Source organism: Tinamus guttatus, unplaced genomic scaffold (genome assembly GCF_059628265.1).
Source record: "Tinamus guttatus ecotype Peru unplaced genomic scaffold, ASM5962826v1 Tinamus_guttatus_pri_ptg000188l, whole genome shotgun sequence".
NCBI classification, from domain to species: Eukaryota; Metazoa; Chordata; class Aves; order Tinamiformes; family Tinamidae; genus Tinamus; species Tinamus guttatus.
The window spans coordinates 995,498-1,021,724 of NW_028288722.1; the positions used below are offsets into that span (position 1 = coordinate 995,498).

A 26,227-nucleotide genomic window follows, 5' to 3' on the forward strand; every position below is an offset into this window, starting at 1 on the left:
TGGTAAATAGGAAGAGGTAATTTTCAGGCATTAAATGTAGATTGACTCATGATCTGGCAGTAAAGCCTGCTTCATCGCTTAATAATTATGTCTTCATTCATGTGAAAATGATTAGAAGATAAATGATATTTTAAAAGTCAAACAGCACAGTGTTTCCAATTATACTGTAATGGGAAATTGTGACCATATAATGAGATATTTGGTTTCTCAAACTCAGAAGAACTACACAACATAAAGAAAACCTAATCTTTTAAGAGATCATTCCCTGAATTTGGGTCAGAAAACTTTGCCTTCCTTTGTCAGCAGTGATATAAACCAAGAAAATCCTTCACGATACTAAAGCATTTAACAGGATTTCATAAGAGAGAGAAGTGCACCAGAAGACATTCAATGAAAATTAGGAATTCTTACTGATTTACTGTACCAAGCTGCCAAGAGAATGTCAAAACAGTTCACAATACTTGGTAAATTCACAGAGCTTTCTCAAGTACATAGTTTACTGCAGAAATGTGATGTTAGGAGAACAGGCTCCGCGTTGGACATAATCATCCTTGTAAACAGGTCAACCATGTTTTTCTGGTGTTTTTAGCAGTGTCAAAAGGCAAAGTGATGCTTCTGTTTCCAGGCTGGAGTTACCTCCTGTTTCCCCAGGATGAGCTCAGCGGGGTCAGCTGGAACTGCCTTGGATTTGTTTCAAAAAGCCCATTTGAAGCAGGGTGAAGAATCCCTTTCAAGGACATGAGAATTGCAGCTCACCTCTAATCTGAGCACTAGTGCATTGGCTTCGGCTCTTCATTTTCTCACTGCAGGACTGGCAGCTCCTCTGCCCAGAGGGTTGGGCAGCTCCATCCTTGAAGGTTTTCGAGACCCGATGGGATAAAGTCCTGAGTCGCTTGGTCTGATCTCACAGCTGACCCTGCTTGAGCATAAGGTTGGCTAGAGACCTTCTTAGGGCCCTGCTGACCAAACTACTCCGTGACTCTCTTATTTCATCCATTTTACATCTGCTGCTTTATCGGTCTTTGGTTTTCTTTAGATATCAAATTGATGAATGACTAAGGTTAGAAAGTTTATTTTTTACAAAGCATGTTGAGGGGGAAAAAAAAAAAAGCAACTTTGTATGACTGAGACATATGGCCCAGCCAGAACGAGGTAAAAATCTCTTCATGAGATGAAAGTAACTCTTCAAGGAAAACTGATAGAAAAGGAGAGAAATTATGAATCTTTAGAAACATATATCAAGGACATCATATGCATCTGCAAAACACCCTGGAATAGCAAAATAACTAATGAAATACATTTGTAACACTACACTCTCCTGCAAAATGGCCAGGATGACTTCTGGGCATAGCCAGCACTGGCTGCGAGCTTATATATCATAGAGCCTAAGCTGTTCCTTCATGTCCCCTTCAGACATCTCTCCAAATGTGTCACTTTTTTCCTTCATGAGCCTGAAGATGGCAGCCAGCTGCTCTCTCTGAACCCTGTCAAGAAGAAAAGGAGAGTAGGAATAGCCAGTCCCCACAAGCACTGGGAGCAAGAACACTGTGGTCAAATGAAACCCGCAGCCAAACAGCGTCATTTTACAAGCCCTGTCGACTGCAGGAAATCTGCTCATGTGAGAGGAGAAAAAGGGAACCTCAGGTTCTACATCTACCCCCTTCTATCTATCCAATCATCCTTGTGCTTGTCTCCACATCTCTTCTAATATGGAGATAAACTGACTGCTTTAACACCAGCTTTACAGTTCCATAGGGCTTGTCTGTGCTCGGAGTTTCAGGATAACTCCACATGTGGAATTTTTAAAGACCAACACATCCAAATTTAGCAGACTCTATAGCACAACTATATTAAGGTGGATCAGCACAGTATATTTTCATTCTGGAATAAGACTGTATGGATGCAGAGTGATTCAGGAACAGCTTTTGAATTTTAAAAGTATACCCTACCTGAAAACTAGAGGCTAGACTTCCTTCCAGTATAGATGTGCCTTTAAATCAGCCACTGGAAGATAAAATCATGTAGAGAAAACTGCTTTGATTCAAGGATTCATCTGCCAATGTCAAATATTGGCAGCCAGACAAGCAATGGGGTGATTGATGTGTGGGCCACTTTGTCCAATGGACCTTCTAATTCAGATTTTTAGCCTTTACCTGGTGATTAACCTTTCTTTTCTCCCCATAATATATGCCCAACCAATGCATTTCTTTTCCTGAACATGAAGCAGTTAATCATTTTTGTATGCCCTGCAGCACAAAGTACCTGTCACAAAGCTTTATTGGAGAGGTTATATCATTCATAGGCCAACTGATCACCGCGCAGGGATGCAGAAGGGTGGGCAGCACAGGAATGTCCTTCATTCTGAAGCACTGACTCGTCCTTAGCTCATGAAACGATGCAGCTATTTTGAGGTTAAGTGAAGGTGCACTTTGGTTTCAGTCAGGGCCGGAAGGTTTTCACTACAGGGCACCCGTATGATTGAGAATATATTGCAGCAGTTCCTACCACACTTCATAATCAACTGTCCTGTGTGAGATGAAAAGAATTAACGAGGTTGTGGTGCTCTTTGGCTATAATAAGGGAGGGAGAGTTTCTGTTACTTCAACGGCTCTCTTTTTGAGGGTTCAGCAACCCAAAACACAGATCTGAGGCAGTTCTGGCTCCTTCTGATTCTTTAGCATCTCTGGCCTCGGGATGATTCTTCCCTGGGCTGAAAATTCAGGCTCTGGCTTTTACTTCTGCATTCAGCCAAGAATCCCTCTCTCCATCACAGCCAACTTCCTGCATAGGGCTTTAATACACTGTAATTAATCCATTTAAAAGCACATCAAGAGTTAACTTAGAGCAGCATCCCTGTGAGTTCTACGTGGACAAGCTATTAGCTGTTGAAGTAACAGGGAACAGTAGAAATACCCTTAGATCAGCAAAACCAGAGCCTAATCTTTGTTTGAAAGAAGGGAGCGCTGCATCAATACATCAGAATGAACCGCACCAAGAAAATCAGGGAAGGAGAGAGTCCGGAATGAGCGGAGGAGCCTTCATGTGCTGAGCTCCAGACAAGAGGGGCTTTGCATTTTCCCCTCTCCTGGGCTCAGCCCTAGCAGGAACGATTTGTATTTTCAGCCCCATCGCAGCAAGTAAGCAGCTGTGGGGGAAAGCAAGCAAATTCCGATGGAAGAAAGCTGATTGCCAATTATTTTTTATTACAGTTAAATGCAGTTGTCATAAGGCCAAGCATATACTGCAAAAACCCTGCAGATCCTGTGAAAGCTCTGGCCACAGGCTGTCAGCTGCCTGGATTTCTCTCTTCTATGCTTCTTATTTTCACACATCAGCCTGCCCTTTCCAGACCAGAGGAAGGGAAGCACAGTCATTATCAATCAATATTTTATTTTGAACCGTCACTGGGCACCAGAGGGCACATTTCTTGTCTGGTGTGGAGAAATTCAATACACATCTTTGCTTCACACATCTGAAATCCTTCCCAGCTGGGAATGCTCCACACGGCTCCGCATCCCTCCCTCGTTATTTCACAGACATTGGCACTTCAGAAATCTCCAGTGCTTCCTTCACACCCCACCTCCAAAATCAAGATCACAGGCAGTATTGACTCTGATTTTCCTTCAAGCCAACATCAGTGCAATTTGGCTGGCCCTTGACAGAAATGACATTAAATATCATGACTGAGGTTAAAAAAAGAAATAGAAAAGAGTTGCTGCTGGTGTTAAGTATTTCTCTGTACTACACAATCTACAAGAGGGAGAGAGGAAAACAAAGATAAATGGAGAAATGAGCCTGGGAAGTAAGAGTAGGATATCAAAAACATGACACTGATTTCAAAAAGGAGCTTCTGCTATCAAAGGTGACCTTGTAAAACAACTCTGGTACTCGGAGTTTCCTTTTCCTAATGGTTTCAGATCAAACCTACCCCATTCACAAGTAAAAAATCACGCTCTCTTCCCCTAAGTGCTGCTCCGAAAATAACTTGGATTCAGGATGTCAAATAGGATTTTCCTTATTGCTGACAAAATAGATTAATTGGGGATTTTAAAAGCAGCCTAATTCTTGTTGATAGACAATGGCACTTGTCTACTTAACTCCCTTAGGCTTCTTTAGACGTTTCAGCTCAAAACTTCTACAATTACCTGACGGTTTGGGGCGGTTAGTCATAGGTAGATTAAAGATCTGCATTTCAGGAACTGCTGAACGTCCACATTCTCAGCAGCTAAAATCCTCGGCAGAGGCTCCACATTTGGGTATTTTTCTGACTTTCCCACTGTCAAACAAGACCAGGGTCCTGCTGCAATAGCGCATTGCTGCAGTTAAGGGAAAAACAACCCAGCCCATAAAAGCTGACTTTCACTGAGGGCCTGACTCTCCTCTTCAGGATGTGAAACTGCTTGTAGGGTAAAGGGGAATGAGAGCAGAATGTACCTCTAACCTAGACTCCAGATTGTCAGCACAAATCTCCCGGGGAAGAAATTACAAGCTGCTAAGGGAAGGGAGAACAAGCACAGACCGAATAAACTATTCAAAGGTTTATTGGACCAAACAAAGGCAATTTTTACAGATTCAAGCCACTAGAATTACAGTCCTTTGTATAAGAGCCACCATCAGATACAAAACAAACAAAACAAACAAAAGTAAAAAATACCCAGACAGCCATTTGGGTTGAAGAAATAGTTTGACTCGCTGCCACTAGCAGAAAATCCGGACTCAGCTATAGGCTTTGCTTGATGTACATATTGCCATGTAACTTAAACGCAATGTATATAAGGCATTCTTTGCATAGTTGGGTGCTTGGGACACAGAGTCAGCCACCAAGAAGAGACTGAGCGGCTGAACCAGTGAGGAAGATGAAGCAGAGGGTCCTGATGTGTCTAAATTCATCTGCAAACCACTGCACGGGCTAGCGGCTGTTGGCCGGGACAGCCCAGCCTCTCCTAAAGCTGAAGCCTCCTGCTGTTCTTTAGACGAGCCCTTTTTGTCACTAGTTAGCCAAGCTCAGGGGCTGGAAGGGACAACCAAGTGCAAGGTTTCAAGTATTGTCTGCATAGGAATTAAGAAGGAAAAAAAAAGTGTGGGGGGAAAAAGCAGCCTGCTGGGTTTCTGATATGTTTGAAGCTTTAGCCAAGAGGCAGTTGTCCTGCAGGGAGAGCAAGAAGCTCTGAGGGACACATCTCCACCCAGCCTGGGGTTGCTACAGTAGCGCTAAGAGGACCTCGACTCCTCTTGCCATGGGGATCCATCCTGCAGAGCAGCTGGCCCGGTCTGAAACCTGCTCTCCCTGAAGCAGGGCTGTGCCCAGCCACAGTCATCTCCCGATGCGACGGAGTTGAGGAGAGTCGCTGAGCTCTGCCTCCAGCGGACTAACCACAGGGCTAGCAAAAGAAGAGGGCTGTGGAGCAGCAAGGAGCACAGGAAGGGCTAGGGTGTCTCTTCCAGGACCCCCCCAGTCTCATCCTGAGCCACAGGGAGCCCGCGATACTGTTGCTACCTCCTCAGGTTTCTCCCACTGGGAGATGGACCATGGAAAAGTATGAATCCAGATATGAACAGTGGCCAAAATGCGGTCTCCAAAACCTCCACCACAGGCAGAACAGCTAAACTATCAGCCTCATCCACTTCTGAAGTCTTCCCTCTACCTAAAGGATCATTTATCTGCTAAAACAGCTACAGAAGCAAGGTTAGAGTCATTCCAGCTGCTATCTGCCCCCTCATGTTGATCCCACTTTGTCGCTCCACCCCTCAGAATACAACAGCGCCAGACAACGTTTGAAATCGTAGGCAGTTCCCACCCAACAATAAAGAGGAGTTTGGCCCTGGGAAGAAATGGGTTGATCATTTGGTATAAGGTTCAGGTAGGTCTGAGAGAACAGCCGTGATCACCCACCCTGCTAAAGAAACACAGATTTTGCAGCAGGGCTGTACATGGTGATGGATACAACTAATAGACTTGCTGCATATTTGGGTGTCAAATTTGGGCTCTGCTTGGGGGAAGGAGAAGGTTTGTCTCCAGTCCCCCCCCAAACACAATTCAAGTCACTGCTTGGAACCAGCCCCAGTCCGTGGAGGCACAACAGGATCTCCTCGAACTCAATACCACAGGAGTTTTGCAGAACTCAACTTCAGACCAAGAGGGGGGGGTCCCAAGTTTTGAGGGTTTATGGATTTCTCTTATGGGTGTGTTTGGTTGGTTTTGGTATTTCTCTCAAGCCTTTAAAGATGCCAAGGGATGCCTTTAGGAGGAGGCTAGGGACAACTTCATATAGTCTTCAGTTCTGCAAAGAGAAACAGGGAGAGAAGAAGAAAAATCATTTCAGTCATTTCACCCCTCAGGTTTGGTTCATTATTATTCACATAAATGAGCAGAGGAAAACTCATTGTGAGAGGGGAAGACAAGGCAGCTTCCCACATCGGGGCAGAACAAGCCACCGTTTGCCAACCTCATGCCTCTGAGGAGAACTTTTGCTTCATCAACTGCAGCAAGATAGTCTGAACCCAGACAAAGAGGTGTAAATCCTCTCACCTGGCACCAAACTGAAGTCACAGCCCCTCTGCCCCAGCAAGGAGAGCTGGGGAGACCCAGCTAATTGGCAGCCTTCAGGAGCTCCAGAGGCGGCTGCCTCTGCCCAAGAGCCTCCTTGGGCTTCCAGCCTACCTGTCTGGAGCAGTCTCCACCTCCCACCTGCGGGCAGCCAAGCCAGGACCAAGCACGGATTTCACTGCACAGTGAACCTGAACCGGCTGACCTTTCCAAATCTTCCTGCAGATATGTCTGTTCCTGTCTTTTTGCCTACTTCCCTATCTTTGGGGCTTCAATGATAAGCTCTCCCAATGTCCCAGAAAAGGAGGGTGACATGATTAAACCTATTTGATGGATGGGCACATCTAGGTGCTCCCCGAGGTTTCGCAGCATATTATTAGCACTGCCAGGGCTAAAAAAACTGCCCATCTGTTCTCAGCTTGCACGTTTCAGATGGTCTGGCTGCTCCAGCACCTTTCGTGGCCATCCAGAATCCTGCCAACAGGTAGGGCAGCTTCCTAAGGATACAGAGACCTGCATTAATGCAGAGGGAAGCCATAATACACATCACCTGAGCACTGAAAAACACATGCAGATGCACTCGGGAAGCATAATTCCCCTTGACTGCAACAGGATTCGTGGTCCCTAATACCGGAGCCCCCGTTGAAAGACACCTGCTCACGACCGGAGTCAAAGCAGACAACACAGGCACTGGGCACTGCCAGCCCTGGCGGGTTTGGGAACCTGCAATGGCCATAGCACGACGTCACGTTATGGCCTTGCTCCTTGGTTGCCACTCTGCAAAGGATCCCCCTTTCCAAGTATTCGGATCCCGGATGGGAGCCGCAAGGTGAAGCGTCACGCGGGACGGGCTTACTCGAGCAACGCCGAGGAGGCTCCGTGGCCGGCCGGTTAGGACAAAGAAAAGAAATTCTCTGGAGTGGATAATCGCTCTGCGGGATTCACGGAGCTGAGGACCGGATCATCCCGCTCAAGCCGCGCAGCCGTAATCAGATTTCATGCGTGAGAGCATAAGCTCGTTGCCACGGGGGCCCAGAAGGAGAGCTCCGCTCCAGGAGGCCGCCGCCGGAGCGGGAGGGATGCAGGATGGCAGGGAGCACACATGGGGCTCAGTTGCAGCTTGCAGCCCCTCTGTGGGGACACTCACCTCCAGGGCAAGGCCAGGAGAGCAGAGGTGACACATCTTAAACCAAGCATGAACCCCCTGGACGCCTGTCAGAGAAATAAATTCCCCATCTGCGCAACAGGGTCACTCCCCTTCTGCTCCTGGACGATGCTGTGAGGGGGATTAGACTAAAGAGCACAAGGCAGTCAATCACTAGGGACTTTGGGGCCATATAAACACCCCCAGGCTGAGAAACTCCAGCAGTGGCAAGGACACATGCTACCAGGAAGCCTGGAAGCCCTAATTATCTCAGGATGGAGGCAGAGAGCTGCAAGGCCCTGCTATCCTTGGCTTGTTCCTCCCTTCCTTCACCTTGGACTGTGAAATCAGCCTGGGCAGAGTGCTTTCTCCCTGCGGCACATGAATCAAATCAGTTCAGAATCTTCTTTGCTGGAGACCCACATCCTCTTTAGCAATGTAGAGTATACAAATATCTCTGCTCTGGCTCCAGCTGAGGCCCAAATCAGTAGCTAACATAAAATGATGTCCAGCTGACAAAACAAATGAGGAAGAGCCAGAGAACAACAACACCTGCCTTTCCTTGGAGTTACAAAGGAGACTCAGGCACTGAAGGTCTTGGAAGACCATGTTTCATCCTGGGCTATGAAGGACTGGAAAGCCAACATCTCTGTCAGAGGACTGAGAGGCAGCTGGGGGCCATAAAAGTACCTTCAGGCCCCTTTCCACTCCTAACTCAGTACCCTGAGACACCATGTCTAGGCCCTTGGATGTCATCTCTCAACTGGCAGCTGAAGACTGAGCTCCACGGAAACCTCCTTCCTGAGGATACAGCAGCACGGCGAGAAGGTGAGGACCACTGATCCGAGAAGCATGAAGGAACCGGCCTTGCAAGAACAGTCATTCAGATTGCAGTTCCTCCATCCTCTGTTTGACAGCAGTCCCTCCAGTGTGGACAGAAATGGGATGTCCCTCTGATGGCCTCAGAAGCCACCTCCTCACTCTGACTTCGCAATGGCATCGGCAGAAGGGCAGGAGCTTCCTGCCTTTGAAAGCAAAGGTGTCCCAGCAGTGACAAGTAGGACAGGCAAGTAGAATTCCCACATGTATTTGTCCCTCGCACGTGCACAATCCGTAGCAGGACATCAGGAAATCCTGTAGCTCATCCATGGACCATAGTTTTCCACAGAACTGGCACCCTCCCAGAAGATCCCAGAGTATCTTGCTCTATGGTTATGCCCTTTCAGAAACTCTTTCTTTTGGGAAGCTGATTTTCAGAAGTGCAGAGCATTCCCAACGCCCCGCCTGGCACAGGGAGCTTCTTGGGAACATCAGTTCTTGGGTCAGAAATCCAGGCAAAGATGGCAGATAGTAACTTAACTGCGGACTCTCCTCATTCCAGACAGGCTAGGATTGATCCTTGCGGATCAAGAACAGTGAGGAAAGGCTCTGGGAGCTGGGCGGACTCAGCAGAGTTGCTGAGCTGTCCTCAGGCAGCTCCCGTCCATCTCATTTCTTGCCCTTTCTTTACCCTTGGGATAGCTGCCATCTCTTCTTTGGTAGTGACCGTAATGCAGTCCTGCCCAGGATCTGTGCATTGCAGGAAGAATTTGGCAAAGGACATATTAACACTAAATTTTCCCTGTGGTCCCAAAAGTGTGGGCCATTGGCTTCAGCCCATAAGTAAAATACAGAGAGAGGACTTAAATGTAGAGGAGGAAAAGACAGAGCTTAAGAAAGAGAAGAGCAAGGACAGTGAAAGTGCCAAAGGGAGCTTTTATCAACACAAATCGAAAGTTCCTCCTGTGAGACAGGAAAGTCAAAAGGTACCTATGATTTTGGGGATATACCTATTGCTGCTCAGGAGAACTAGGAAAGTAGCCAAGATTACTAGAAGCTACATGACTTAGGAGCACAAGCCCCAACACCTTTGGTGCCTGCACCAGGATTGTGGTCCCTGAGGTCCACCCGGGCTGGGGACTGTGCCAGCCACCCGCCGAGCTGGACTTTCCCCCATGGCTTCAAAGGGGAGCGTGGCAAAAGCCCCCCACGTTTCCCAGCCATGGCAGCTACACCCACAAAAGTCACAGCACAGCCAGGAAAGTGGTTCAAGCTTTCTGCAGGCTCCACCGAGTTGAGAAGCTGCGATTTTCCCCTTCCATCCTGTGTCTGTCCCCTCAGGACACTCCTGAACATCCCCCAAACCAGACAGTGCCACGGTGGGAAGCTGTGGAGAGGCCAACGTGCACTTTTTCCTGTCCCTTGGTGCTTGCGGTCCAGCTCGCTCGCTGCCATCCACACAGAGCCTGGTGCTCTGCCCAGATTCCCTGCAGCCCCCGATGTCTCCTGGCCATGGGGAAAGGGCGAGGGAGCCAGTCCCAGGCTCCGGGAGAGGAGCACACAGAGAACGGCAAGCTGCCCACGCCGCACAGCATCAAGCAGAAGCAGATGAAGACAAAGTGCAAGCACTGGGTGAGGGAGACATAGAGAAGCAGCCACAAGCTGGGACAATTCAGGACCTGAGCCAAAAGTGAAAAACTGGGAGCTCGAAGTGGATTTGTCAGAGATTCACACCCCGCAAAGGCTACTGGGGAGCTGCAAACATTTCCCCTCTGGGAGGGCAGAGTTGCTTCCAGAGAAGGAATGGGAAGGGGCTTCCTGGCCACCCTTCCCTTGCATCTCCAAAGCAGGTATCCTTATTGCTCCGAGATTAAAGCTGCTGGGGACTCATGACTATCAGACACTCTGTAAACAGGGCCAAAGCTCAACTCCACCGACATCCCATGGGTCAGAGGACATTTTCCCTGGGGACATGGTGGAGGCCAGGCCAACGGGAAAGTCGCTCCTCACACGAGCAGGGCTTAGCACCTACGTGAGGGCAAGGAGAGCTCAGTGGGGACCCAGACACAACAGCGGCCACCAGACACTGCTCCTCCACATCCCTCCTCTGAGGGACGGGCGGTGGATGGAGCTGGTGGCAGCACTGCGTGTGGTTGGTGCTGTCCCCGCGGCTGGTGGCCGCAGTGAAGCGGTGGCCAGCCTGACCTGGAGAACCCCACGGTCCTGGTCTTTGGAGTCCTTGCTGCTACTCCTCCTCCCTTGGTCCAGGACAACTATCGTGCTGCAGAAGATGAAAAGCAAACGAATAAAAAAAAGCCCAAAGAAAGCCTAAACTTACCAGCTTCCCTCATCCAAAAGAAGCACCATGCTGGACAGGACAGGACAGGACAGCAAAGCTGCTGGGTTGTGGGTGAGCAGCAGGGAAAGAAGGAGAAAGAGACCCAGAGCCCATGCTACACACAGGGGAGAGCAAGCAAGCGAGCAAGGGGCATGTGATGACGATGCAGGGGGTGGATGAGGACAGATGCCAGTGAAGAGCTCTCCCAAAATGCAACCACCCCCAGCCCAATCCGTCCAGTTATTTTTAGAGTGCCAGCGGTGGAAGTGTTTGCAATAGGTCAAAGTCTGCCAGTGTGGTCACTAAACCCCTGCAGCTGTTTCCTGCCCTCGTGTGCTCCGGAGTCCTCAGTTCAAGCATTTTCTAGTTCAAAGCAGGATTCTCCCTGAAGTACAGCTGTGTCCCCAGTCTGAGTCGGAACGTCTGGCAGCGCAGGGAAAGGTCTCCTCTCTCTGCTTTTCCCTGGAGCCAGCTCTGGGGCACCCTGCCTTGCTGAAAATCCAGGATCAGGCCTGGGTTTATCCACATGCCTTGTAACCAAGACGCTCTTGTGAACCCAGCTGGGGAGAAACCATTTCTAAACTACAGCCAAGAAAAGAACTCGGCAGAGATCTACACACAGCCGTTTCCTTGCACAAATTCCAGTTTGCACTTGAGCCCTAGGCTTAAGTCTAACCTAGATTTAAGCAGTGTTTCCTAAGCTCATGCAAGGCTGACCAGCAGAAGAGAGGAGAGGATTGGGAGTCAGGAAGAGAATTTGCTTCCGAACTGGATCAACGGACTGTGGGAACCAAGCCCATTAGTGCAGGGATCTCTCTTCTCCCTCCGTCTCACAGAAGCTGGACTGTGGTCTGGGGTATCACCTCGTCCCTTAGTCCACTGGCTCCATCCCATGAAGGGGCCTGCAAACAGCAGAGCATCTCCAGACAATTTGATGCCATTTGCTGGACCCTGAACGGGTCTGGGAGGGCGATGGGGACCTCAGCATTGCCAGCTGCTGGGCAGGATTTTGTTCAGCTCTGGAGACAGCAGGGATTTGTTCCTCTCACAGTCACCCCACGCGGGCTCAGCAGCTTTCCTGACCTTTTCCCCTGGCTCATCCTTTCCACTCCGCTCCCAGCGCCAGTCAGGGTGTGCGAAGCCACCAGCTTTACACCCAAGCGTGCATGCAGCAAACATTACCCCCTGCCTAGTGCTGCAGCCCACGCAGGAACGAGAAGCATCTTGGCAGCTTCGTGGTGCCCAGGGAAGGTGAACGTCCAAGAAACACAGCGGAGGGCCCTTCTCTCGCTGCAGAGACTCACCCCCATCTCCTGCCCACAGGGCTCCTCCTGGCTTTCCGCCCCTACCTCTTCCTGAACCACAGAAATGAGAGAGGACAGAGAGGAGAGACCTTTCCAGAGGCTGTCACACAGCATCATCTCTCCTTTCTGCTGCCAACACACCCTGGGGAACGTGGCGAGCACAGACCGCAGGCAGCTCGACCCCTTGGCACCACCAGGGCCGAGCAAGACTCGGCCAGGACCCACTCTGCTCCACGGAAAGAAAGATCTGAAAGCAAAGGCCCGAGGGAATCACTTCTCAGTTGCTTTCTCGTTAGTAAAAGTGCAGCCTTGTTGCAGTTGCCTTGACTCGAGAAAGTCCTAATCCTTTCCCCTCCTAATTAAAACAAACAAACCACCGACCACTTTCAGATCTCGAGGGAGGCTTGAAAAGCAGCTGGCAGAGGCCGCCTCAACCCCTCCGCGCGAGCCAGGTCCTGCAGCCCCTGCAGCTCGTCCGCCCAGGCAGCGCCGCGTCGCGCGGGGCCCAGCCGCTACCGACTGCGCCCCGCGTCCGCCCACCTCCTCCGGGGCAGCCAGGACGAGCTGTGGGGCTCCCCGTCACGCTGGCCAGCCCCAGGTGCTGCTCTGCAGCTGGCAATGGATGGCCAAAAGCCCCCGGTGCCGAGCACGGGATTTGGGAGAGCTGCCGTGCTGGCTTGGCTAAAGGCTGCATCCTTCCCCTGCACTCTTCCCCTTCCTGCCCAGGCTATTTTTCTCCCCCAAGGGAGCAAACACTACGTGGTCTGTTCTAAAACTACTAGTGATCTACCAGGTGTGATCAGCTTAGCCACCACCCAAGCTGATACACTGGCCAGATACAGTTCCTGCCCTTCTCCCTGCCTGAAAGTCCCTCTATTTTTTAAGACTCAAATAACCAGAGGCAGGAAGTTGCATCACTCGGTGAAGGTCACATTCCTCCCCCTTTTAAGCCAGATTTAGCACCAGTTGGAAGCCACAAACTCTCAACAACTGGTAGCCAAGACAACCACAACGTTTGTAGTGATGTGGATTAGAGCTGAATGTCATCCTCCTGCCTGCCCACTCCTGTCTCAAGTCCTATCGACCTTCCCGGAAAAAGCAAGTAAATCAATCAGTAGCACTTCCAAAATCAGTAGTCTCCAGATTAAGAGCCACAGACTAGTGATGACAAGCACGATCAGAGGGAGCCTCCAGAGGAGCTGGAGGGCTCCCTTGAATGTTTGGGGATGTTGTTTCCAACAACTACCAACTGCTGATCCAAGGGAACACTGGAGGGCTGACAGTGCCAGGCCAGGAGCAAACACAAAGCCTGTCTCTGGGCTTAGGCTACTCCTGTCAGGAGGACTCACTCCTATCAGCTCACTCCATGGCCCCAGTTTTCCAAATCAGGGAATCGAAACGGTCTTGGCAATGTCTAACTTCAGGCAGGGGTGAGCATACAAACGTGCGAGCCCCTGTCCCCCCCGGCCTTTCGGAGTGCTCGTGGAAGGGGAGATGGAGGGGAGCAGATTCATTAATCTGTTATGAGGAGGGAGGGAGGTTGTGAAGGAGATGGGACAGGTGGGCAACGGCAGCTCAGAAACAAGCCCTCCCCCAGGAAAAGAAACCAGAAAGCAAAAGACACATTAGCAGGTGTTATCGGTGGTACCACTACTTCTAAGAAACGCCATGTCCTTACCAAAAAGATTTGCAAGAATGTTTGTGGCCGAGGACCTAAGGTACTTGCTACAGAGATGTGAGATCAGAGGTCAGCTCAATCCTGCAACATAAAGGTGGCAAACCTGGGTCACAGCAGAACGGCAACGCGGGCGGCTTGCAGGAGAGCGTGGAGATGGGGAGAGGAAGAGGAGCGCGGAGGGAGGAAGGTGCAGGACCGAGCTCAGCTCGCCCGCCGAGCATCTTACCTGGCAGCAGCCCTGCCACCTCCCACCACCTCTCCGGCCTGCAAGGAAAAGGTGCTGATGCCGTAGGAAGGGCTTAGGGAAGGGGGAATAAGGCAGCAACAAAGCGAGTCCAAAAAAAAAAAAAAATCCACAAAGCCATCTTAAAGAAACAAACAACACGAATATGGAACAGACAAGAAAATAAGGGGATAGTAGGGAAAAAAAAAAAAAAAAAGTCTGCCAATGGCCCCTAGCCATGGAAGGTTGCTGAACAGTTCAGAAGGGACCCCAAGGTCAGAGGAATCCACCTGAGGCCCTGCAGCACTCCTGGCCTGGCAGAAGCCACTGGGTAAAAGACTTAGTCTGATCCCGATCCAGGTAGATTTTTGTATCGGTGCTTAACAGGATCCAAACCCAGCAATCCCCATTGAGCCCTGCGGGTTTCTTTCCCATTTGCTCAGTTCACTGCACTGCCACCTTCCTTGAGTGAAAACACAACGAAGCTAACAGACGGGCTCAGTGTTTTCCAGCTTAGAGACTTCAGGTACAATAAAGATATAACCAAAGGCAGACAGCAAACTGGTGCTAGCAGTGAAGAATCAGCTTAGCAGCAACCGGATCCCCTCTCAGCTGCTGACCCCAGAGCTCACGGCCCTTGCAAAGCTTTGCTCCTGGCCGTGTTACAGGCAGATGAAGCCCAAGACCCCAGGTAGTTGGGAGCCTGGAAGCCGCTGCTTGACATGAAAATCATATGGGAGAAATGCCATGGGCTGCAGGACACCTCTGCTAACAGGGCAGGACATAGCAGGGCTTTTGCAGCAAGGACAGGACAGTCTGGAAGCTACCAGAGGGTGACAGGCTCATTTTCAGCTTCTTCATTCCTTCCGGATGGAGACCCTGTCCTGAAATTACTGCCTCCTTCCAAAAGGATTAGTTCAGAGGGGGAAAAGCCATGGTGAAAGTCTTCCCTCCTCAGCCTTAGCAACTGCTCCACTAGGAAGAAAATCTGTCCTGGACTCATGCATTAGTGCTGTACAACCCCTTTGGGTGAGTTCAGGATGGGCTGAAGGGGAAAGGGACTTCCTGTGCTCTGAGAAGCTCTCTTTTGGCAAGCTCTATCCTGTCCAAAATCTGCTGGTTAACAGCCACATCTCCCATGCTTTGTGCTCACAGGAATTCAGCCTCCTCCCGAGCTGCCCTTGCACGCAGCGAGCGCCGCTAGCCCAGCCTGCAACACCCGATAGCCCCGCGTGCAGCGGCCTTGGAGCAAGGCTCGCCTAGCAGGACAGCACCTGATCCAGGGGCGCGATACAATCCCTCTGCCCTCGCCCTCACCCTGCTCCACTCGAATTTCCATTCCGACTGTGGGAGACCTTGAGATCATGCGGGTTGCCGTGGTATCGCAGGCCACAAATTTCCTCAAATCACGCCAGAAGGTGGTCACCCTTGGGGACAGCATCAGGTCCCTCAGCCCTTCTGAACGGACAGCGAGGGAGGGAACAGCCCTTGCTTGCAGTTGCCCTGAGAAGCAAAGTTGTCTCTGAAGCAGGGGAGCTGGAGGCACCTCCTAGACTTGCCTTGAGTCTCTGCTGGAAAATCAGCTCCTGCAGCTCTCCCAAAAGAAAAGAGGTAGGAGCTACCCATATCTTCTAGGCAACAGCCTGGCAGAAGCCCATTTGCAGGGCAAAACCCTCCTCCATGGGGGCTGATGTCTGCGGTTCAGCATGGTTGCACGGGCTGAAGGACCTTCTGTGCACACAGCACAGGCTGCCAGGGGAAGGGGGCCCTGCACACCACAGCACTGACCACCTTTGCAGCTCATGGTGCAAGGCTAGAGTTGATTTTCCTTACATAGGCTGGGCAGTGGGAATTCCCCAGTTAGAAAGCTGGTCTTTGGTCACTGGGCAGGCACTTCCCGCAGGCAGGGTTCAAGCTCTGCAGTAAACTGCAGAGATTTCTCAGCAAATAAGTGGAAATGGATAATTTTCTTTCTTTGTCAGGTAAACGCCACAGCGCAACCTCACCATCAGCTGTGTCTGAGAAGCCAGCCCTGGGTACAGACTTCCCCATCCTTCCTGAATCGCAGGGAACTCTAAAGCTCTGCAGTCAGTCACTTTGTTTTGGTACTGCTGACCTATACATTCGTCCTTAGTTTGGAGGCCATCCACGATGTAAAGGGAGAGGAAGAGCTAAGAGGTCCTCAAAAGATGTGCTATGAGATTGAGGGAACTACATCAGCTAGGAAACTTGGTCTAAGTGTCAGAGAAGGATTTTGGACAGCTCCAGAGGAATCTAGAGCCAACATGTCTCCACCTCCTAAATTAGCATTTCTTCTATTCATTCTCACGTCTTCCTCGGTAGGAGGGGACTGGACTCAACGTGTGATGAGTTACTGAGCCAAGTCTCCAACGTAATTTATGGGGAGAGAGGTCTGAATCCCCCCAGCTGCTTCAAGAGGAGGCCAGCACGATGGTGTTGGGCAAGAAGCAACAGGAAACTCAACCTACCTTTGTTCTTCCTCGAGTTCTTCTTTGGTCATCATTGACTTGTACTGGTTTCCCCTCAGCTTTCCAGGACTGTACTTAAAGGGGAACGTCTCATTTGCAGCTGGAGAGGGAGAAAGAAAGGGAGGGGCAGAGAGGAGCAGGAGATGTGAGCCAGAGAGCACTGCAGAGCAATGGCAAACAGCAATGGACTTGCTCCCCTGAGCCCTGCTCCCGAGCACGCAGCCAGGTGCTATGTTGTCCCAGCAGCCCCAGTCCCATTTGGCTGCAGAGCCTCCTGGACCCCGAGGCCGTTGCTGGCTGGAGAGGACAGCAGGAGCCCTGGCTGCAGCTCGCACTGAAACCCCCGAGGCTGCAGAATTTTTACCGCTGTGCTGGTTGCAATGCGTGACCAGCTCTGTTTGGACACAGATACAAGTAAATCCCAAAGCACAGGAAGCATATGCTATTGCTCTGCCTGCATTCAGAGCCCTGCAGGTCCATCTTGGCTTATCAAGACATGCTAATCCTGCCCTGATTAGCTTGAAGCATTTACCGCTTTTTTCCCTGCTCCAGACCTGCGTTCCTGCTGCCTCCCCTCCTCATCCAGGGGCCCCTTCCCATGCTTTGGGCTCACAGATGGTGCTACAAGCAGAGCTGCCACGAGCTGCGCAGCCGCTGCCGGCTCCATCAGCTCTCCCTGACCTTTCCAGTCGCAGCCTTTGTCAACGCTGGTGCAGAAAGGAGGTGGCCACGCTGCAGATCCCAAGGCTGCAAACAGAGCTGAGCCAAGGCCACCTCGACAGCACCAACCACAGCTGTGCCCAAACCTCCCTCTCTGCCACCAGCTGACAGATGTTGAGAGGAATGGGTCCCTTCTCCCAGCCCGAGTGCTCTGCTCCATGTTCCCAGCCACCCCACACTTCTCAGTCTCCATCTTGTGCTAATTAGAGTGCTGAAGCTCACGGACTGAGCCAAAGCCGATCCTTTTCCAATCGGATTTTGTTTCAGCACTATTTGCTTTTAAAAATCTCTCCTCTGGTTTATCTTCCTGCAAACGGGCAGGACACAACAGGAGTGGAGGTCAACCCAAAAGGCAGCCCAGGAAGAGCGGATGCTTTGAGTCGCTGCCTTTACTGGTTATCTGTGAGCTCTTTATCTGTGCACCTTTATCTCCCAAGGACTGCAGGACTGGCTGCCTCACAACCAGCCGTCTCACATTGCTGTTTCCACATCCACACGGAAACATCTGCTGTTTCCACAGTCCCTGGGGCTGAGGACCCCAGCGGCTACTTCTGAGGTGTCCACCAAAGGCGAGCGGTACCCTGCTATCTGCATGTACCCACAAAGGAAATGCTTGAGGTGATACCTCCAGGCCCCAGCAAGACCCCAAGGGTGGGTTTTGTGTCAGAAGGGAAAGCCCCAGCTTGTATACAACCTATGGAGCCATCCTCTGTCTCAAACCACCCAAGAAGTTGCTTCTAACCCACACCACAGCTGCTGGAGGCCCACACTCACGGATGTCTTTCCTGCCTCGGTGGCACAGGCACTTAGGTGGCGGTCATGGAGAGGTGACAGGTCTTCCCTAAGGAAGACACACCACAGCCTCTGTCATTCTCCCTTTCTCACACCCAGACAGACTCAGCACCAGTTACTTCCCTTTATCATAGAATCACAGAATGCTCAAGGTTGGAAGGGACCTCTAGAGGTCACCTAGTCCAATCCCCTGCACACTCGGGGTCACCTAGAGCACCAACACACCAACAGAGGCTCCTCGCACTAGAAAATGCGGGACTCCCATCTTACCTCCATCAGATTTTCCTCCCCACACTGTCCTTAAGGGTTTCATCCCCACCCTCAATGGTCAACTGCCCCATCTGGGGGCTTCTCCAGTCCCCAGCTTCTCCAGCTCACTCATGTAGAGCTGCAGCCAAAACTTTGCAGACCTGGGGCACTCCCATGCAATCGGCACGTTGGAGCCTCATGTTGCAGACAGGGAAACCCAAGATCTGGAGGACGAGTCGCAAAGGCTGCCCGGGCAGGTCGGGGACCAGGCGTCCCTGCACTGCCAGGTCACTGCTGGAGCCGGGGGGAGTGAGTCAAGGCACAGACTGTGACCGGTGTCCAGCACGACACGATGCCCACGGGTTGCGAGCTGCTAAGCCTGGAGGTTTCACAGAAACCTGCAGATAACAACATTTCCTCCCTCCTTCTTTACATCTCCCATACTTTGCTGCTCCCGGAGAGCTTTCCTGCAAAGTCCGAATGGATCAGCCCTGACCCAAAGCATTTCTCTAATCTGAAAACATCGTCTGGCCTCCTGAGGGAAATGCGAGGCTAATCCTTCCCCCAGCACCTTTCCAAGCATCCGAACACAAGCCCTGAACACGCTGCCCGGCCATATCCCGCTTCCCTCGGTGGAAAACCCCTGTATGGGGACCCACCAACAAGTCTGGCCAGCTGGAAACAAGCAGCCACATTGCAGCTTATCAGCCCCTCGGCTGACCATAGAAATGCACTGAAAGAAAATCCAGCTGGCTGCTGCTTCAGGAGATTTTTAGAGGGGAAAAAATAAGAAAAAAGAGGGTGTAGCATCCTGTTTCTTACCCTGATGCAGACCAGGAGCTATTTTATTACCTCTGTATAGCTTTCCTGATTTTCAAGGACAATTAAGCTTGTTTCTCTGCCATGGTTTTCTGCCAAGTCAATGGAGGTTTGGGATTTGGCCTGCCCAAAGAAGGGCAGGGTAATTGCCACCCCACCAGAAAAGACTGAAGGGAGGAGGGCGGCGAGGAGGCGGCCACCTCGCTGCCCCGGCTGCGGTTAGCAGGGAGCCAGCGTGCGGCTTCCAAAACCTCTGGCTGTTGATGGAGCTCAGGAACTTTCCTCGTGGCCTGAAAACAAACGGAAAACGGGAGGCGGGATTTTCACGCGGGCCACAGAAGCACTGCAGAAGTATGAGGTGACCTACTTACCGCGAGCACCGGCGAGCCGATATTAAATAAAACATTTGTCTTTCGCCTTCCTGCCTCGCATTGCAAGTGCCTGAGCCCAGGCTCGTGAGGTAACGTGGCGCAGGCAGCGGCTGGCGGTGGGGAGCCCTTCGGGGCCCGGTTCTGCCCAGCGCTCGCTCCCGGGAACACTGCAAATACCCGTCACCTCCCCACGACTGCTGCATGAGCCTCCGTGCCACCGAGGCGGGGACGCCCACACTGAGCGTTTTATCCCACGGGAACACCTAAGAAACGCTCTAAAGAACCTGGCAGAGGAGTCAGACGGCAGCAGATGCCCTGGAGGCCCCGGCCGGGCCGTGCCCGCCGCCAAGGCCGTCTCCTCACGCGGCCACACGGAGTGGCGGGCGCGGGACTCGCCGGTGCCGCCGGCGGCTCCTCCCGAGCGCCCCCTGCCCCTCGCTGGCGGCTCCGGAGCGCTCGCGGGCCCGCGGGCCGCACCGGGATTAAGGTTGGCTGCGGGGCAGCATTAGGCCTAATCCTCCTGAGCCAGGGATTGCCGCGGGCGCCCTAGGAAGGGAGGGCGGAAAGTGGGGCAAGGAAGGGGGATCGTGCCCACCTGTCCCCCATGGGTGTCCCCGCGTCCCCGAGGCCGCTTGGGATGAAGAAGCCCCTGCGGCCACGTTCTCGCTCATCACCATCTGTGTCGTTCCCTGACAGGCCCACTTGTCACCCCAATTAGTCAATTAATCATTTTCCAATCAAGTAATTGACTAATCAGTTAAACAGGGCTCTGGCTAAAGCCCCTGGAGATCCGCCTGGATGCCAGCAAGGAGCTTTTTGGGCGGCTTCTCCATGACACCGAGCCAAAAGCCATCCCTGCGGCCCAGGGACATGTGTGCAATGTGGAGGGGAGCACAAGGGGCTGCCTGTGGCAAGAGGGACAATTAAAACAGGAGTTTTGCCCCCCGTTCCCCTTCCGCTGGGCTCTGCTTGCGAGGGTCCCAGGGGGTGCATTTTCTCGTAATTCCCTTTCGTTTTGGGACCTCGATCCCCTCCTCTGCATCTCCAAGCACTCGGAGGCTTTAACCTGGCTGCATCCTTCCCGCAAGCCTTGCCCACCACTCACCATCCTCATCCTCTGGCTCCTTCACCTCCGGCTTCTCGTTTTCCGAATCTGGATCTTCCTCCTGGAGGGGGTTGAAAACAGGGCAGGGGTGAGGAAAAGGGCAAACAGGGCCCGGGGCAGCCAGAACGGAGCATCCCAGGGCACGGAGCGCCTTCCCTGCCCCTTCCAGGGACGGGGCAGATGGAGCATCCCAGGGCATGGAGCGCCTTCCCTGCCCCTTCCAGGGACGGGGCAGATGGCTGTGGGCAGCCTGCCAGGGGCCTAAACCGGCTTCATCCTTGGGGACTTCTCTGGGGGGCACCCGTGTCTCCATAGCCTCTGTGAACTGCAAGGGATCTCCCCATCCTAACGGGAAGTTAGAGGTTTTGAGGCGCACCCAGCTGCGTTAGGGCTGTGAGGGCAGCCGGAGGGAGCCGACTGCACAGCCCCATGTCCGCACACGGCGCCTGGGCCGGCACACGTTGCTGGAGAGACCATTCATGGAAAACAGGGAGGCCAAAGCTCCCAGTAAGGGCAAATCTTGTCCCTAGCCCCAGCTCTCCTGCTCCTCTGGCACTGCCCGGTGTCCCCCAGCACCCCGACCAGCCACCCGGCCCAGGCAGCAGAGCCCCTGTGTCACCAAAGTGCCTCAGCTCCTGTGCCCTGGCAGGGTCTGGAGCCATTTCCTCCAGCTGGGATAGACGACCTGGCGGGAAGGGAATTCATCGAGGACACAGACAAGCTCTTGCCTCCATCCCCCTGTCCCTTCCTCTGCACCTTGGCCACCACCTCTGCCACAGCAGAATTGGCAATTAAACACCACCCTTTAAGGAAAAAAAAAAAAAAAGGCAAAATAAGCTAGGAAACGGCTGGCATGGCCTCCCAGAAGCTGCAAGAAGCCTTAGCAGGCCCATGCTGGAGCCGCAGAGCAGAGCACAAGACACGGTGAGGAAAAGGCAGCACCAGACGGCTCTGCTGCTCCGAGGATGCCGTGCGGCCCCTTCCCAGTGCGGCGCGTCCCTCCGGACACCCCCTCGCTTGTGGTGCTGGGTGACCAGTGCCCAGGCGGCCGCTTTGTCACTGCAGTGCCAAGCAAAGGGAGTCAGGGACACGGGGAGGGGATGCCCTGCCAGGCACGTGGAGGGACACAGCAGGACATCGCATGGGGGAGCAGCTTCCAGACGCGGGCAGTTCCCTGGGCACAGCCAGGCCGGTGCCCGTGCAGGAGGATACGTGGGCAGGGCCCGGGGACATCGTGTCTGCCTGGAACAGCAGCGGAGCGGAGCAGCCTCACAGCTCACCCGCAAAAACAGCCGGCGGGGACAAAACACACCCAAAACCCAGAGCCCACGGCGCCTGCGCTCCTGCCAGCACCACGGCTCCCCCGGGACCCTGCCCCACATTTCGGGGCTACGGCGCGCGAGCGGAAAGCGCCGCGGGCCGGCGGGAAGGAGGCAGCCGTGTGATTATCTGGGAGCATCTGGAGGAGCCCGGCCGTGCCGCCCGGGCCAGCTGCCGCCGCAAACAGAGCGCCCTTTGCCGCGGGCTTCGCAGGGGGACGCGGAGGGAGCAGCTGTCCGGCCCCAAGGACACGCGGCCTCGTGGCTGCGTTCCCAGCCTTGCGGCTTGGTGGCCCCGGCTCGCTTGGCAGCAGCTCCCATGCCAGGGATGCTCCCGTGGGAATAGCGCCCGGGCTCTAGGCTGAGCGTCCTCAAAGTCCAGCATGGCCACATCGAGCACCTGAGAACTGGACAACTCGCCCCGCACCAAAGTCAGTCAGGAACAAGCTTGGAAGAACCGAGCTCCTCAGGTGGCCCTGAGAAGCACCATGAGCGCCAGCACCCCGGCCCTCCTTCCAAAACCAGCACCCGCCACCGCCGGGTCCGGAGCCAGCAACCCGGAATGCTAGCGCAGCATCTGCCTTATCCTCTTGGCTTTGGAGCTTCAGCATTTGCCAGATCATCAGAAATGTGTTTTTTGCCCTTTGGTTTCCATGGCCCGCAACCGAGATGCCTTCATGCTCATCCGTCTGCAGCCGCCGGGGCCCAGATGAGCAGGAGGCAGGACAGGACAACCTGGGAAATCCCGGCATGGGCGACGCTGGCCACAGGGGACTTCATTGGGCACTGATGTCCCCGGGGTGGCTCAGACACGTAAGCTCCTTCCTGGCCCTCCAAAAACCCCAACTCCTAAGTTTGCTGCTATTGGGCAACAAAGTCCCGGGGCTTCATTGCCAACCTCAGGAAGGATCTGGGGAGCACGTCAGGCCGGCGTCCTCCCCTTTTTCCGCCGGTCAAAGGGACTGTCCTGGTGTCTCCGGACAGGATGGGGAAAAAACAACAGCCCCGCTGCAGCACAGGGAACTGCAAAGGTGACGGGGAGAGAAAACTGTCTTGGAATAAACTCTCAGGCCCAGCGCGTTGCCATTTATGGCTGCACTTTCTCATCCAAGCCTGATGCAAGACTTTGCAAGACAGGGAGGCTACGGGGAAGGCAGACAGACAAAGGGCGAGCCAGAAAAAGAAAAGACGGGAGGAAAAGGGGAAGGAAGGAGCTTTTTTAAGGCAGAGTTTAGCAGAGTGAGGCAGCTGCTGGGCAGGCAGGTCCCTTTCACCCCGACTGTGGGTCTCGCCGTCCTCCCTGCAGCCAAAGCAGCAGCTGCTCTAAAACAAGGGCTGCTTTTCTGTGCGGAGATGGCCCTCCCGGCCCGGGGCGATGCCCGGGACGGCTCTGGCAGGGCCGAAATGGAAGTCGCAGCGGTGCCGCGGCCCAGCACCTGCTCCAGCCCGGGGCAGCGCAGGAGCAGCCGGCCCCGCTCCGGGGCGGCAGCGCTTGCCAGCAGCCTAATTAGGCACCTAACAGCAGCCTAGTTAGGCACCCTCCCACCTCCAGGGCCAGCCAAGGGAGGCAGGAGGTATTTGAGGGTGGAGGCGCCCGTGTCCTCATGCGAACGGCCCCAGCTGGGGCACCTGGGCATTAACCACCCCGGCTGGGCCGAGCTGGGCACCAGCAGAAGCCACCCCGGTGGCATCGCCTGCCTGTGTCACCCCCTCTCTCTGCCCGCTCCATCTCGGGCTCCATCCTCACCCGCCTTCATTTCCTTCCTTGCTGGCACTGGAAGGGGCCATCCCTCCATGCCACCCCTCCCTGGCACGAGGATCGGGATCCCTCCTGGAGACGGGATGCGCGGGCTTCTTTTCCCTGCTCTGCCCCTGGCTCCTTGCAAGGGCCTGTTTTCCGGCTGCGAAGGGAGGCTGCAGAAGCCTTGGAACATTCCCTGCCTGCCGCAGCGCGGAGCACCCAGGGATGCCGGGGGGCAGCGCGGATGCCCCCATTAGCATCTGGCTCCCTGTTTAATGGCTGCAGTGAATCCCTGACCCAGCCCGGCTCATTCCGAGCTGGGCAGACAAGGAGAAGGAAAAATAATTATAGGAATTAGAGATCCATGCTGGACACAGCCCCCTCTGCTCCCCGATGGACCCCGCCAGAGCAGCTCCATGGAACCTCTGTGCTGAGTCATGCCAAGGACCGCAGCTCACGACGGAGCCAAGAGGAGCTCCGCGGGACACATTTCCCAGGGATGTGCCCAGGAAAAGGGGGCTGGAGGGGAAGCGACGTGGCAGCCCCTGCTCCTTCATCCCCATGCCTTCCTGGGGGGCAGCAGGATAACGTCCCGCGAAGCTGCGGAGCTGCCGTGAGCACGGCGCGGGCAGGGAGCAGGTGGGAGCGCGGCCGGGACCGACGGGAGCAGAGGAGAAACGGGTTGGGATGAGAGGAGAAACCTGCTCACAAGGAGCTCGTGACGGCGAGGCGGAGCGGCCCGGCGCCCCGCAGCGCTGTGGGAGCTCCTCGCTCCCGGCGCCCCTGGGAGCGCAGGGATGGAGCGATAAATGACACTGCAAAGGGATGGAGGTGGCCAGGACGCTGCAGGGAGTGGGGCTGCTCTCGGGAACTCCCAGCAAAGGGCTTGCCAGGACCAGGAACAAACTGAAGCTCAGGTCCTGGAGATGCAGAAGAGCCCAGGTACCAGCCCGTGAAGGCAGAGCCACATCCCCACGCTCTGGATCAGGCTCAGAGCCCGCTCGGACTCGTTACGGAGCATTGGGACGCAGACGAGGGCTTGCCCGCCGAGCCGTGGGGATGCTCTCCGAGCCCGAGGCCGGCTGCCGGGATGCAGATTACGAACGCGGCTAATTATAGCCGCAGGCTGCCTGGCCGCGGGCTCCGACGCACTGTCTGGACCTGCTGAGGACGTGTCCCTCTCGAGCCACCTCCCCTTAGTCATGTCCCCCCACCCAGGCCAAGGGCGGCCCTGGGCACAGCCACACGTGCAACGAGTTTGCGCTTCTCAGGATGTTCCCGAGCGTGGGCACAAGTGGTCGGTGGATCCCACAGGAGCACAGAGGGCTCTTCCCAAGGACCCTGGCTCAGCCTTTTATTTTTAAACAAGATCCGGTGCTGGAGGAGGATTTACCAGGTGCTTATGGGCAGCCCGGCCCCCCCAGCCCTCCCGGGGGCTGAGCTGGGGATGAGGATCCTGCTGCAGCGCCAGCACAGGGGGAACCGGGACCCTCTGCCCAGGGTGGGCCTAGAACCGGGCTCAGGCGGTGCCGGCGAGGGGACAGTGCCACATCCCCCAGGAAAGGGGCACGGAGAACACCCTCCCTTGCACCTGGAGAAGGCACAACCCCCCCGCCCCAGCTGGATTTCCAAGCACGGGAGACTCCCGCGTGCACCATTCCCTTAAATCCTCCCCAGAAGAGGAGGAATCCTCCCCATAAACCCGCCCCGTTGGGTTCGCACGATGTAGGCAGGGGAGAAGCCCCGTTCCTGCCACCCCCCCGCCCCGGGGCCCTTCCACGGCACCGGCGGGAGGCTGAGGAGGGTGGCAGGAGATGGGGGGACACCCGGCACTGGGGGGGACACCGGCCTTACCTGGCCGCGCGCATCCTCCTGGCGCCGGGGCTCGGCGGGGGGCGCCTCCAGCTCCGCTTCTGGCTCCCGTTCCGGCTCCGGCTCCGGTTCTGGCTTCGGTTCTGGCTCCGGCTCCCGCGGCGGCGCGGGGGGGCCCGGCTCGGCCGCCGCCTCCCGCTGCTCGCCGGCCGCCGCCTTCCCCTCGCCGCCCGCACCCACCTCCTCCACGGGCACCCGGCCGCCCTCGTCCTCCTCCTCCTCCTCCTCCCGCTCCTTCCCGGCGGGAGCGCCCTCCGGGAGCGGCACCGGCGCCGCCCGCGCGCCCGGCTCGGGGGCCGCCGCCGCCGCGCGCTGCCCCTGGGCGCCCCGCAGCCGCACGAAGAGCGAGGCGAGCACGAGCGCGAGCAGGGTGCAGAGCAGCGGCACGGCCAGCGGCAGCTCCCCGGGCACCTCCATGCTGCGGCCGCGGGCTGCGCCGCTCCGCGCTCCCCGCCTCCCGCGCCCGGGCCCGCCCCCCGGGACGCGCTTGGATCCGCCCCCCCCACCCCGGGATGCGCTTGGATCCGCCCCCTCCCCCCCGGGATGCACTTGGATCCCCATCCTGGGATGTCCATGGATCCCCCCACCCCGGAGTGCACATGGACCACCCCCCGGCCAGGGCGCACATGGATCCCAATCCCGGGGCGCACCTGGGGTGCACATGGATCCCCATCCTGGGATACACATGGATCCCCCC

The 26,227-nt window shown here is 54.7% G+C and overlaps 1 protein-coding gene across 1 annotated transcript; it reads right to left on the minus strand.

The window, feature by feature from the left end:
- Positions 1-1,106: 1,106 nt before the first annotated feature.
- On the minus strand, positions 1,107-25,968 carry MXRA7 (matrix remodeling associated 7). Its single transcript, XM_088523460.1, has 5 exons — positions 25,677-25,968; positions 25,513-25,613; positions 20,599-20,659; positions 16,543-16,642; positions 1,107-1,484 (listed from the first exon to the last, which is right to left on the minus strand). The coding sequence occupies exons 1-5, from the start codon at positions 25,945-25,947 to the stop codon at positions 1,370-1,372; spliced, it is 648 nt and encodes a 215-aa protein (XP_088379586.1). The 5' UTR covers positions 25,948-25,968; the 3' UTR covers positions 1,107-1,369.
- Between the last annotated feature and the right edge of the window lie 259 nt (positions 25,969-26,227).

Coding starts and splice junctions, on each gene's coding strand:
- MXRA7 (XM_088523460.1), bottom strand. CDS start 25,947: ATGGAGGTGCCCGGGGAGCTGCCGCTGGCCGTGCCGCTGCTCTGCACC. Junction 20,660..25,512: donor AGGAGGATGCGCGCGGCCAG/GTAAGGCCGGTG, acceptor AACCCCCTCCAG/GAGGAAGATCCAGATTCGGA. Junction 16,643..20,598: donor GGAGCCAGAGGATGAGGATG/GTGAGTGGTGGG, acceptor CTCCCTCTCCAG/CTGCAAATGAGACGTTCCCC.